This window comes from Sceloporus occidentalis, unplaced genomic scaffold (genome assembly GCF_023333645.1).
Source record: "Sceloporus occidentalis isolate IW3139 unplaced genomic scaffold, rSceOcc1.0.p SCAF_7, whole genome shotgun sequence".
In the NCBI taxonomy this organism is placed as follows: Eukaryota; Metazoa; Chordata; class Lepidosauria; order Squamata; family Phrynosomatidae; genus Sceloporus; species Sceloporus occidentalis.
Window position 1 is genome coordinate 77,218,552 of NW_028316987.1, and position 14,639 is coordinate 77,233,190.

The window sequence follows — 14,639 nt, forward strand, 5'->3', positions numbered from 1 at the left end:
AAGGGTCAAATAATTACGTACCCTTTAACTGAGCCACTAGATGTTGTAGTGGATTTTTTCTTGCCTTCGGGAGGGCCAGGTTTTCTTTCCTTTTCATCTCTGCTTTCTGTCTTTGCTCCTTTGTCTCTGGAAAGATTTGGTTTTTGTTGTTTGACATTTATTGTTACATACACTTGCATGCATACACTTACCCGTTAAGACTTAATCTTATCACTGAAGTATTTTAAACTGATTAATGTCACATCAGACTGGAAAAAAAAATTGGCTGCCATTTATATCATGGTCAATGTTGCAGATCTTTACATATATTTTGCTATGCAGTGAAGGTACTACTGAACCCTCATGAATTGTGAAGACACGTATCAGGGCATCAGCAGGAGTGTCCAATGTGCCAGTGTGCATCACCATTCCCTAATCAGTGTCCCAAAGTACACTGGACCCTACTGATGTGCATCAGCATTCCCTAGCTGGTGTCCCTATGCATATCAGGAATTTCTGATGTGCAATAGGCACTGTGTTGGCTCCCACACATAGTAAGGCCATAGCAACCTCTTACTGAATACAGATGTTGAGAAACTGTTAAGTTCTACAGTATTTCTTGCAGTCACATACTAAATCCCAGCGCTTATTTCTAAGGACATAAAAGGCTACTACAGATGTCATAACAAATGAGCATAAAAGGATGTTAGCTTTGGAATTTTAATAATGTATATACTTTATATATTAAAGTTTGTTATCCTTTCCCATTAATTATTGTTGTTTTTGTGTTGCTTCAAGCTATTTCCAACTTATGACAACTCTAAGGCAAACGTATCCAGGGTTTTCTTGGCAAGATTTGTTCACAGAGTTTGCCTTTGCCTTTCTCTAAGGCTGAGAGAGTGTGACTTCCCCAAGTTTCCATGACTGAGTAGAGATTCCAACCCTGGTCTCCAGAGTTGTATTCCAATGCTCAAACTACTACACCACATTGGCTCTCACAAACTGAAGACAGTAGTATTCAAATATATATTTCAGGATCAGTAGGCAAATCACACTTTGTGTGGAAAGCTGCTGCTGCTGTTATTGTCATTTATTCAGTGGGTGTACTCTAATTGGGACTAATAAATTGCATTTTTTAAAGTAGAAAAATAACAACTACTTCTTAAACTGTTAAAGTTAATTAGCATTATCTGTCAAAAACCCAAAAGAATTACATACTCTCGGGGTCCAGGTGTAGTCTTCCACTTAAGAGATGGTTCTAATTTCTTGCTGTCAGTAGGCTTACTTTTTACAAGAGGACTCTTAGGCTTCTCAATCACATTCTTTTCTCCATAGTCGTAAAACTTTTGGGCTTGGCTATATTCTTCTGTCTCAACCACTTCCATATGTCGATAATGTTTTTCATACTTTGGTTCATCAAAAAAAGTGTATTTCTAATAAGAGATGAAAATGTTTGGAAAAATTACACTTCCACATGAATAAAACATGCTGAGAAATTAGTAAGCTAGAGGAAATCTAGACAGATTGGTTTTAAACTTCTTTTGTTGGCATACAAAAATATCCAACATTCCTCTAGCTTAGAAAAAAATGACAACTCCATATTAATCAGCAAGTGGTTAAATTTTGGTTAAATTATAAACATTTTTTTTTCTAAGACACAAAGTTATTAACTAAGATTGCCGCTGAAAATATCAAGCTGGATATAACACTAGCTACTAAGAATTTAAGATAACAGTGTGACATAATATTTATTTATCTAAGTTAGGAACCAGTAACTCATGGTTCTCTGGATATTTTTGGATTACAAAAGCTAAAACTGGAGACCCACACATTCTCCATCTCTGACCTGTTTGCACTCAGCATCAACTTTTTAACAAAACTTGTCAAAGCAGCTCATGTTGATAAAATGAAAGGCATACATTCAAAGCAATATGCTCAAAATTAATTTTAAATCTGAAGAATTTATTGTATTTATTTATTTTAATTTATTTGTTTTACTTATATGCTGCTGTTCTCCCAAATTGGAATCAAGGCAGCTAACAATGCAGCAGACCAGGAGTATTCACCTGGAGTTTCTGTCTCCACTTGCCTCTGTCCTGTTCCTTCCTGTGGGGGAACTAGATTCAAATAGCCCAAGGACTACTTACAGACTCAAAATGCATAGTTTAGAAGGAAACCCTACTGAACTATTTTTTTAAAAATTAAAATCTTAGCGAAGAAGCCCAAGTGGTGATCAAAGCCAAGGGTCAGATGAGCCTGCACTAGGCCAGGTGAAGCTGTGCTGAATCCAAATCCCCTTCAGTTTAGTGGCATTTGAATCCCATTGTGGGAGAAAGGCAGGATATAAAACCTTGAAATGAATAAATGAATGGATGAATGGATGAATGAATAAATACAATTGTTTAGGATCACCCTTGCCCTGGTCTAACTATATGCCAGCAAAGGGAGTGGGTCATTAGGTTAGAGAACAGGACTTGACATAATTTGATTCCTCCCTTATCTCACCGGTTTCTGGCTTTTCTGCCAGCATAGCAGAGATGAGCTAGCAGAATAGCATTCTTCTAGCAGAGGGAAAGTCTGTTAGCAGAAGACCAATTCTTGTTCTTCAGCACATCCTTTACATTAGGACTGTATTGCCAACAAGCATTTAAGAACAAAATAATCTATGGTGCAATGTTGTCTCAACAGGCAGTGAAAAATTTGACAGTGGATCCACTGCTGACAAAACTACATTTTAAACTACCGTATTTTCCGGCGTATAAGACGACTGGGCGTATAAGACGACTCCCAACTTTTCCAGTTAAAATATAGTTTGGGATACACTCGCCATATAAGACTACCTCTCTTCCAACGCACACCAAATAAAAATTAAAAAGACATAAGATTTGATTTCAATATGATAATTTTAATTCAAATGCTTATGACATGCAGGTACCTAGGAGGAAAACTTGTTGTATACAAAGCCTGCTTGGACTGGATTGTATACAAAGTCCACAGATTCTCCAGTCTGGCTCGGACGACCCCTGACTTTTGAGAAGATTTTCCTGGATTAAAAAGTAGTCTTATACGCCAGAAAATATAGTATATTTTGAGAGTAGGTTAAGTTCTTGGCTTCTTCTGAACATGATAACCACAGATGTTAATAGGAAACAAGTTAACTGCTTCTTGTATGACATTTTGGTCATACTTTCTTACATTGCCTTGGTATGCACTTAAAAATATTTTTGATAGATAAAAAAATTTCCTAGACATTTTTAATGCTAGCAGAGTCTAGTTTCTTTCTGTGGTTTCAATGTTGTTTTGTCTCAATATGTTGTGGTCTGTAGCTGCATTGTTTTCTGATTTTACTGTGCTGTTTAATTATCTGTAAGTTGCCCTGAAAGGAATGATTAAGGATATAATTTTTAAAACCCATTCATCAATTTGATTAATTATAGTCTGGTTCAAAAGGGTTTTGCCATTCTATTACCAATCAAGCAAAAATGCCTACTTTTCCAATATTACTTCCTTGTTCTGCCTTCAGCTTTAGGCTTCTTCCCAAAATACTGTGTGTAGCTACAACAACCCTCAGTGAAAGAGCTCCCAGTGATGTCTTGATGCCATTCCTAAACATCACCCTGATCTGATGTGAATCCTGAACATTGGGCTTAAGATATTCTAATAGAAACATGGGTTCAGTGTTGGAATAAACTGTATATACTTGTTTGTAAGTTGAAAAATTTATGCCCAAAAAACTGACCCCCCCCACAAATCCCAGGTCGACTTATTTACAGGTCAGTATGGTAATGTGATAGCAGCTCTTTCAGATTTCCCATGTGGTATGGAGTCCAGTTTCTTTCTCTCTTGAGCTGAGCAGAGAGTCCTGGATGATCCATTGCTGTTAAACAAACAAACAGAATCCCTCTCCCGCCTGCACTACCGCTGTCTGGGGAGTAAAGGCTAAAATGAAAGCCAAAACACTGACGCAAAAAGCCTCAATTAGAGTCACACTTGCTGAGCACACATATACACACACTGAAGGAGCCTCCAAGTTTTACCTTCAACTTATCCACAGGTCATAGCAAAATCCATAATTTTGGCCCCAAAACCTGCCCTCGATTTATACATGAGGTGACATAGAATAGTATATACGGTAGTTCAAACCAAGAACTGGGTTTGAGAGGGAACAGAAGGAAAACAGAAGGGATTTCCTTCCAAGTTAGGTTGACAGTAGAGATAGCAAGGGGGTAGATACAGTCCTAGAACCTATATCTAGCAACTGCCAAAAAGTTTTTATGTGCTTGCTGTCTCTAGGGAGTTTTCAGATATTAACAGAAGGAACTATATTTCCTAGCACTGAGAAGTTAACAGTAGTTACTTTTGTTTGGAAAATCTATGAAATATTTTTGTTTTATACATATATATGCCTCATTTCCTCCTCCCAAAGTATAGTAAATAATTCACTGTATTTTATTTATTGCATTATGTTTCCTTTCCTTTTTCGTACTCATGATATCACTATGTCAAAAGATGCTTAAACATTTCCTAACAATGAGCTACTGGACTGTGTTACTCCATCTTCCCAGAAAGTGTTCTTATCTGACAAATGAACCCTCTCTCAAAATGTCTGGAGACCACCAAGTCTGGTCTTATTACAGTTCTTCACCCAGATATTCATGCTACAGCCATCTCTATTCTTTTTATCTTTTTCTTTTTTGAAATTTTCTTTTATGAGATATTGAGAAATTCAATCAAACAAATTTAAAAGGATCAATAAATAGTTCTGTCAATAAAAATAAAAGAAGTGTGTGGAAGCCTTTATTACTGAATTCCCCCCCATTATTATTTTTTCCATGTTTATATTAAAACAGTGCTATTCCATTGTTTCATGCAAAGCCATTGGCACGTGCAAAAGAGAATTAGGATAGTCATTGGGGATAGCCACTAAACATACACCACACTTGTCAGGAAAAAACACAATGTGCTGAGTATTCAAACAGGTGGTATTTAATTGACAACACCCAGTCGATTTTAAACTATGAATTTTTAAATTGATATGTTTTCAATTTTATGTCTGGCTTATTTTAATGTGTAATAGTCATCCTAATCCTATGTTTATGTGTTTTAACTTATGTCTTTAAATGATTCCATGTATTTAATTATATATTGTATTTTAATCTATGTTGTACCCCACCTCAAGCCTTGAGGAGAAGTAAGTAGGAAATAAAAGAATATTGTTGTTGTTAACACTGGATCATTTCACAATCTCAATAGCACACTGCCTGCTCAATCAAGTCTCAATAAACAAATCCAGCGCAATCAAGGTTGAAATGCTTTTCGCTTCTTTAAAAATGAATGAATAAACAAAGGATTGCATTTCTAGAGAAAAGAGCAAGTGGGAAGCAATGACTGAAAAATATTAACCTTGATACTTGGTTCATGGTAAATCTAAGTATTCTGGTATTTTGTATCAGTCAAATTCCCCCTTTAAACAAGGGAATCATCTAGAAGTCTTCTTATTGCTTGCTCATTTATCTTTAAATCATATAGCACTAATATTGATAACCATACCTCATAATCTCTCTTTTCCTCTTGATTGCAAAACGTTGCAAAATGCTTACATGTTTAACTATAGAGACTAATATGAACTCATAACTTTTGTTCCTAAAGGAACTTGACAAGTAAGATTATTTTGAAAATACTCAAGTGATTTCTGAATTATGTTTCATATGATATTACTCCATCAAATATAACAGTATCTGATTCCATCCAGGTCCAATGGCAGCCATAGCTTTTTTGAGAGGGGCTGATAAAAACTAAACTGGGGAGGTGTCATGCCCAGCCTGGAGGACAGCTTGGAGGACTCAGAGGATGAGCTAGAGCCCCTGGGACCTGAACCTGTAATGGAGGAGCCAGAGCCCCTGGGGCTTGAACCTGTAATGGAGGAGCCAGAGGCTGGCCCTAGTTCTGCTGGAGTAGAGTCTATGGCCCCTCCAGAGATTCAGCAGTCAAGTTTGCCTGGTGCCGAGGCTGTGGACATGGAGGAGGATCTGGGCAGTGTGCCTACCTTCAATGAGCGTCGAGTAGAAAGAGAGGGCCTTCGAAGATCTCGGAGGCTTTATCAGAAGCGTCTTCGTAATCAGACACAGCTGAAGGCTGGCTCCTTGCCTTCTTAAGCACCTGGAGCATGTGTGGTTCTTTGCCAGTGGATATCTGACTCTTTTAGAGGAAAGACTCTGTCTCTGGCTCCTTTGGCTTCTTGTCTTGACTACCCGGAAACCTTGACCTTGGACTGCTTTATCGACCTGCCTATCTGTTGCCCTGAACCTCGGACCGTCTGACAATTCTCTTGGTAATCCCTTTTGGTAGAACTACTGTGAATCTCCAGGACTGTGTAGCTTACACTGACTTTGCTGTGCTGGGAGGGGGTTTGTTTGTGTGAGAACTAGCTGCCTTATCAGCCCTTTGGCTGCTTTCCCGGACAGGAGGTGTCCCAATTTAGTTTGAACATACTAATATCTAATTACGTGTCTTCTATTACTGCTGAAAAATTCCTTCTAATTTTGAGATGAGCAAGTGTAGCAATACTTTTTGGAATATTCAGCTTATTCTTTAATAAAAGAACAGCTAGTCCCAAAAGCCTGTCTTGTGCTAGAACACCTTGGTGATTCCAAAAACGAAAACACATTTACTCAAAATTTACCCTTCCAGAACCGGAATTGCGTTTTGGATGGCACGGATATTTATTCTATAGTAAACATAAAGTGAACAAAGAGTTTAATAACCATTATATTAGGCATGCACTTTTGAGAATATGGCTAAAGACTAAATCCAGATGTTGTCCGGTCATCCCAAGGTGGGCGTCCCCAAATGAAGCTTTATATAAAAGGGTTCCATTATATAAAGACAAATGGCTAACCTATGAAGATTTATTAGATAATAAATCTAAAGAAATGAAAATCAAATCCCAGGAACAACTAATAGACGAAGGGTGTAATTGCACATGGTTTATGTACAGACAAATTAGAGAGAGGTTTGTAACAGATCTTAAAACTCCAAAAATTGGAAGCGTAGAAGCTGAGTTAGAAAAAGTCATCACATCGAATGAGGGTGGCAAAATTAGTAAATTCTATAAAGTATTATTAAAAATTGAACTCGAAAGTGAACAAATCAAAACACAAATGATCAAATGAGCACAGGATATTGGGCAAAATATACCCCTGGATCAGTGGGAGAAAACATGGGTAAAAAGGCTAAAATACACTCTGGATGTCAATTATAAAGAAAATTACTACAAATCATATCTAAGATGGTACTATACTCCATATAAACTAAATCAAAAATGTGTAAAAGAATTAAAAAGACATGCTGGAAATGCGGTAGAAAGACCGGTACCATATTTCATATGTAGTGGGAATGTCTAGTGGCAAAAAAATACTAGAATAAAATACATAATCTAATGCAAATTATACTACAGGAAATATTTGATACAGACCCAAAAACGTATTTGTTGAACATAATCCTGGATGAATAATTGGAATATAAATATGGTAAATTGTTGTTTTATATGATCACGACAACAAGAATGGTTTATGCAAGGAAATGGAAACAGAAAATTATACTGAGTCCATACGAATGGTTAATGGAATTATATGAGGTCATTGAAAGAGATAAATTAACTTTCTTAATTTAAAAAAAAATCTATGACAAAATTTAAAGAACAATGGAGTCTCTTGATAAAATATTTTGCAGTAAAATGGGGTAAAGACTTCACGATGGGTCTGGACTAAACATTTATTATAGAATAATTGTAAATACAGTTTTTTTTTTCTTTTTATTCACACTTGATTCAAGGATGATATACTCATGCAAGGTAGAAAAATCAAGTACTTCAAAGTATCGGAAGTACATTTATGATCTAGACATATGTTGCAGAATTTTACATTTTTTATAGAATTATATTTGAAGGTGATCAAAATGTAATAGTTATAAGGTGACAATCCTATTAGGAAGAAAGAGAAGATAATATTGTATGCCTTTGTAAAAATTTTCTTTTCTTTTGTTGTTAATGCTCAAACATAGGATATGGGATATATACGTCTGTATTGTTTATTTGTTATGTTTTTACACTGTTGTCTTTTTAAAACTAATAAAGAATATTTTTTAAAAATTACCCTTCCAGAAATTACACCGCTCTCTTTCCTCATCTTACTTTGCATCTTGTCTGAAATAAACCCTCTGGAGATCTCAAATGTTTGCTCACCTTTGTGTGCCCATTATTTGTCCTAACACTATTACACTGGTATGCATTTTGGAAGCCAAAAATTAATAAATCTTTGCCAGACTCAGCCAAAAACCCTACAACTTTCTCTTAGAGGAAGGATCACTGCTTTCTTTTCTCATCCCTCCACCAGATGCCCACTGTCCAATGCATATAACAGACTAAGGGCACACCTTAGCTTCCCCATAAACTCCTTTCTGTCACCATAACACAATCACAGCTCCTCAGCCTAATCTACTCCACAAGACAAATGATACAAACAGATATAATTTGGGGGGAGAGCATTCTGCATGTCACTAGCCTTTCCAGATGCAAAAGGTTGCAATACTGTATTATCCCCCCCCCCTACAGAGAAAGACTCTCATGCTCAGCGAATTTCTTCTAAAGCTGTAGTTCTCCACAAAAAGTAAAGAAAATTTCCACCACTATTTCTACATCATTGTATATTCCAATCTTCTGGAGAGCTAAAAGTTCAACTAAATTAAATGGCTCTTACTTCCAGGAAAGTACTATAGGAAAAGTAGCATTGCCCGAATACAATCCGGAAGGAAATTCCCTAAACACATAGGGGAAATGGGAGGGGATGTTACTGAGGGGGTGGGGTGATATCTGAGAGAACACAGGCTGAGTTGAATGCTTCTCATCAGTTAGACAGGATGAGGTGGAGAAGTGGAGTTTCTTTCTCTAAGGAGTTAGGGGAAGTGGTTGTGATAATCTCTCCTGTCTTGTGAAATTGGAAGGGTGTGTGTGACAGCTTCCCTGCCTTCTTGTCCTGCATATCCAAGAGAAGGATATGTTGCATTCTCCTTTTAAAAACTGAGGCTGTAAGTTAAGTTTCACCCCCTCCAAAATCCCTACAGCACTTCATTTGGAGGTGGAATGGGATTCCCCTTTCTCAACTTGTATCACCATAGCAGGGACACTTTCTTTCTCAAATGTGTGCCTGGAACTTGCTTCTTAAGTGAACAGGGGTGGGTGGGGGGGCGGGAGGTGGGAGAAGAGTCATCATTCCAAAGTGTAGCCTCCTTCCTTCCCTCTTGAATATTTCATCTCATTTCTCTTTGCAAACACACATTCTCTACATAATCCATAACATAAAAGATCAAATGGGATGGGTAAGAGAAGAAATCACTGAAGAAAAGAGCACAAGTATCATGGGTGATTTTGAATCAGCTGTCCATGCAGTCTCACACATTTGCTTCCCTGTGTCTGTTTCATTTTGCACCTGTGGCAGAGATGAGGAGACAGGAGGCACCCAAAGCATTGAAAGTAAAGCACTGTGAAAGACAGGGAGGTGTTAGGAAATTTAGTGCAAAGGGTGGTCTGTTGGGCCTTTGTGCACCGCACTCCTTTTGCCTGCTTTTTTAAAGCAGCAAATAAAGGAAATCTTTTGAATGACTGGACAATATTTTTGCTCTTGTCTGTCTGTATTTTGCTTGGTCTGCCAGGAGAGGGTAGTGTCCCAAACACAGTCCAAACAACCAGCCAAAGGCTGGTTGCTACACAGCTGATACTAATGAGCAAGCAAAGTAATACAGCAGCTTACAGTTTAGCACTTACTTTACTTTAATATACACAAGCCTTAAGTCTCAAACAGAGTTCATTCACAAGCTTCGTGTCTGGCAAGAGAGTTCATCAATATCCAAGTCAGGTAAGCAGGATCCAGAGTCAACACACAAAGTCTAGGTCATTCATTAAAAAAGGAGCTTGCTTGAACCCTTGTGCAAGAAAAAGCATGAGAGCTGTTATAGATCTGAATGGACTCTTGTGGGAGACTTTACACAAGCTTCACCATAAGCCTTTGACTTTTTGGAAGGCAGACTGAAGAAATGAATACTATAGTCCTTGAAAATAGCTGCTCTCCCCTTGGAGTTTGTTTATAATACCAAGGTGAAAAGCTGAAAATGGTTATTACTTCTAGAAGCTGCAAAAACAGCACACTTGACTGACAGCTTATAATTGGGGTTTAAGAAATGGGGTATGGTGATCTTCTTTCAAAATAACTCCTTGTAACAAAGGAGTAGTGGATTTCTATTTGAATTGTACATTTGAAATTCTACTTTTTGATTATGAACTGGCTTGTAAACATATAACCATTAGTCATCTGATAAATGCAGAAAAATATTAATAATCACATTGTAAGCAAAGAGATTATAAGAAACTGAATAGCTTATCCAATTTTCTTCTAACCACACAACTACTCCAACAGACATCCATCTACACCATTTTCTGAAAGTGTAGTGCTGACGTTTAAAGCTAAATGGAATGACTTAAAGCGAGCTTAATAATGGCAAGGGTTCACCACCACATTGTCTTTATCAGCACTACCTGATCTCTGGGTGTGCTTGAAAGGAAAAACTCTTGTTAATATTTATGGCTGAGTCTGGAAAGCTCATAGGATTTCACACAATGTATCTTCATTTACTTCTGAACAATTGCTGACATTAAAAACAGACAGGATGAAAAAGAAAAAAATGAATACAGGGAGAAGCTCTGTATTCCATTGAGAGTCCTGAACAAAACACAGCACCTTGGCCAGGAATCTGGCTTCACATGTCCCATGTCTTCCCCTACCAGGTAAGATGCAGGGCAAGTAAAACAGTGACCAAGCCATGTGCCCTTGAGAAGTATTGCTACATGACTCAGTTGACACTTCCGCCATCCCTACTCAAGGAAGGTCCAGGGTAGATGAAGTTGAAGAATCCCTTCAGCTATCTCTGATCACACCTAACAGTGATGATTCCAATGGGCCTACCGATGAAATGGGCTGCATCCTGCCTCCCTACACTGTATTCCTACATATCTGTGGCATGATGTAGAGAAAGCAATGTGAATTTACCAAGCAAATAATACGCAAACATACTTGGATGAGAGCAAATTAGTCTGATGAATGTATAAACTGGACAAACAGTTGTTTTTAAAATCACAGTCACTACAGTCCTTCAAATGCTCAGGAAGTTAACAGATATTATCCAGAGCATGGAAATTTTCAGATGAAGAGCATTTGCAACATACAGCTTAAAAGATGAGATTCTTTAAGACACTAGAAGGTTGCTTCCTGTTCCTCTTTAAAGAGCATGAAATGTACAAACTGTTTGGACATGGTTTCCTTACCATACATTATAAAACCAAGTTATTCCAGACCTCACATATTGGATTGACTCTCAAGTGTTCTGGTCTCCACCACATATAATTTTCAAGCAACTTAATATGCTAGGCTTCAGTAACAACAACAAAAAACACTCCAGCTCTTTCCCATTGTAAAACTTTTTTTAAAAAAAAGTTTAACAGGCATTTATAGCAGACCCAACAGAAGCATCAGCTACTCTGTTTTCTCACCAGTGGTTTGAGTTTCATGAAAACAAAACATAAGAATGCTTAAGGGCTATTACAGCTACAAGATGGTAGAAACATACACTGATTTTATACCAGTTTAAAAGCACCCTAGGAATCTATTGTTATTTGGTAATAATAGATCACCAAATTCTCACAGACCTACAACTTACAATTCCCCGAAGAAATGAGGATGCATATTAAAGCATTTTAATACTGCCAACCTGTCTCAGCGTAAGTCCAACAAACTGCTACATATGGTTGGTTTGTTTTTTGGTCACTGCAGAGGTTGGTATTCTGTTTTTACCTCTGCAATAACCAGTTTCCCCAGGGTTCATCATTTTGTTGCAATAGTTTTGCAATAGTTGCAAAAATTTTGTGCAATTTACACAATTTTGTTGTGTAAATTTACAGTGCTTTATAAATAAAGGTTAATAATAATAATAATAATAATAATAATAATAATAATAGCACCACCATGGCTATTCAGTGGCTGGTGGAGAGTGGGACAGGGAAACAAAGAAATGTCTTACAAAGGGGGAGTACAGACCACTGAGAAACTGCGGTTTTCAGGCACCTGTTTTTATTCTGGAGGGACGGTGCAGACCCCAAACCACGTGCCGTCACTCCGGAGTAAAAAGAACCCAGAAAAATCGGGTTCTTTTTGCACCGCTATTGTTATGTCACGGGTGCGCCATGGTGCACTTGTGATGTAATGGATGTGCCGCGATGTACTGGACACTGCCATTATTGCACCACCGGCATGTACTAGTGTTAGGGACCGTGCAGTTGGTGTGTGGTCCCTAAGCCTAAAATCGGTGCGAGCATGGCACATTTGAATCGTCTGTTCCGGGCCAAAATCCCCACAGCCAGATGCAAAATGAGGACATCACCTGCTGAGACCTCTAGAAGATACGGACCTAGCATATCTCAGCAGCTGACATCAGTTTGTGTCTGGCTGTGGGAACATATCCAGATGCTTCTCAGATTCCCCACCCTAGCCACTGAATGGCCATAAAGGGGCTGAAACAGCCAAATGGTGAGTCTAGGGGAGAGAGTTCAGAGGAGAGATGTAAAGTAGTTCCACCTGCTGAACTTTATATTACAATGCAGGATCTAAGCTACCATCTGCAGACTGGATATCATATCTAGAGTAGTCAGATGATCCTGAAGACATATTCACAAAATAACAAGAGGACTATAGCATGATCTTTTGTAGCGATAATGAAAGCAAACATGATTGCCACTAAACAGCCAAAGTACACTAGATTTAGGGGAACATTTAGCAAAATATTATTGTAGTGCACATAATGTAGCAAGTACTGCTTGAAAGCCAATTTAGTCTGGTTTAATTAACAAGTAGCAACAAGCAGCTTCCATACTTTTAAGCTTGTGTTTTGGTTGAGGTCATCCAATTTAACAAGGAAGCTATATTATATCTGGTGAAATCACAATTCCAAATCTCAAACTGTTCTGATAAATTACACTGAACAACACAAGTTTAATTAACTACATAACTGGCCTTTAGGATTAAAAAAAATCCCAGTTAAATAATTTCAAATTATTTGGAACATATAAGCCTAAATTCATGTACTAGATGATAAACACCATGAACCAATTGCTCTGCACTGGGGAATGTAAACACCACATCATTCAGTGCTTCTGCTCTATTTCTGATAAGCAAATTGGATTTAGGCCCAAATCTTTTTTATAATATCATAACATTTCGATATACAGTCCATCCTCGCCTTACGGGGGGGATCCATTCCGGATCCCTCCGCGTAAGGCAAATTCCGCCTATGCTCGAGCCCCATTGCAAACAATGGGGCTCGTGCGCGGCGGTGCGGCAGTGTGGGCCACAACGGGCGCGCGCGCCCATTCAACTGAATGGGACGCGCCGCCCCTTCTGCCCCGCGCGCGCGCCGCGGCTTAAGCGCATATGCTCAAGGCCGCGTATGGCGCGCCCACGTATGGCGCGGGCGCACTGTAGAAATACATAAAGACTTCTTCAAATAAAAAGTAATCTACATATAGATATAATTATTTTTATATAGTTAGAAAATTGAGAAGTTTGTACAACTTCTTCCTAAATACAGCTGCATTCCAAAAGCCCCCTAGTACACGTTAAAGACATATATGTTCTCTGCGTATGTCTGAAGACATTTCTGATTTCCTCTCCTGCTGCAGCCTTTTCTGTTGCACTGAACATGCAATAACATTGCAGAAATAATCCAGTTTGACACCACTTTAATTGCCATGGATCAATGCTACAGAATTCTGGGAACTGTAGTTTCTTGTGATACCAGAGCTCTCTGACACAGAAGGCTAAATGTCTCACCAAACTACAATTCCAAGAACTCCACAGCATTAAGCCATGACAGTTAAAGTGGTGTCAAACTGGATTATTTCTGCAGTGTGGATGCTGCCTAAATGATGTTCCCAAACTAGACAGCACCTTTTGTGGTGGTGGAGAAGGAACTGTAGAGTAACTGTAGAGGCAGCCCAAAGCTCACCACCCTTGAGTAAATGAGTTTGCTCCCCTTTTTTCAAAGCACAGCTGATTTTTAGGTCCCTTAAAATGAATTTTCCTCCAACGTGCAAACTCTCAAAAAAGCAAAAGCTTGTTATGAGAACTATGTTATAACTTTAATTAATAACTACTGTGTGAACTTTATTCTAAGGAGTAAAATATATTTCTTATTCTGACTAGCCAATAACACTTAAATTTTAAAGCTTCTGCAGCATACTGGCAACACATGGCTGTATGAGCTGGAAATACCTCACTTGTGTCTGAGGCTTAAATCAAAGACAATTCTTATAAAATAAGGAATATTCCTTTTATTCAAATCAGAAGGGATGAAGTTAACAAGAGGAATGGTTCTGATTATTTAAAGCATTGTCAAAGACAGTTGACCTTTTTCATTAAAATATGATATTTTCCTGCTTTAAAAATTATACCAGTGCTTAAAGGAAAACCATCTGCAGAAGGTTGAAAGAGGAGCAGATGGGTTTTGCCAACTGCAGCAATCCCAAACTTGCTTTGCTTCCTTGGAATGTTAGTTCCACA

At 38.1% G+C, this 14,639-nt stretch overlaps 1 protein-coding gene across 4 annotated transcripts in view; it reads right to left on the bottom strand.

Moving 5' to 3' along the window:
- The window catches only part of LOC149309995 (outer dynein arm-docking complex subunit 2-like), a 114,566-nt gene that overhangs the window by 85,489 nt on the left and 14,438 nt on the right, over positions 1-14,639 (bottom strand). For all 4 annotated transcript variants that reach the window (XM_089533434.1, XM_089533435.1, XM_089533436.1 and 1 more), the window contains exons 8-9: positions 1,198-1,412; positions 22-126 (exon numbers count right to left, since the gene is read on the bottom strand). In XM_089533434.1, coding sequence (XP_089389560.1) covers positions 22-126; positions 1,198-1,412 — 320 coding nt within the window. The remainder of the gene's footprint in view (positions 1-21; positions 127-1,197; positions 1,413-14,639) is intronic.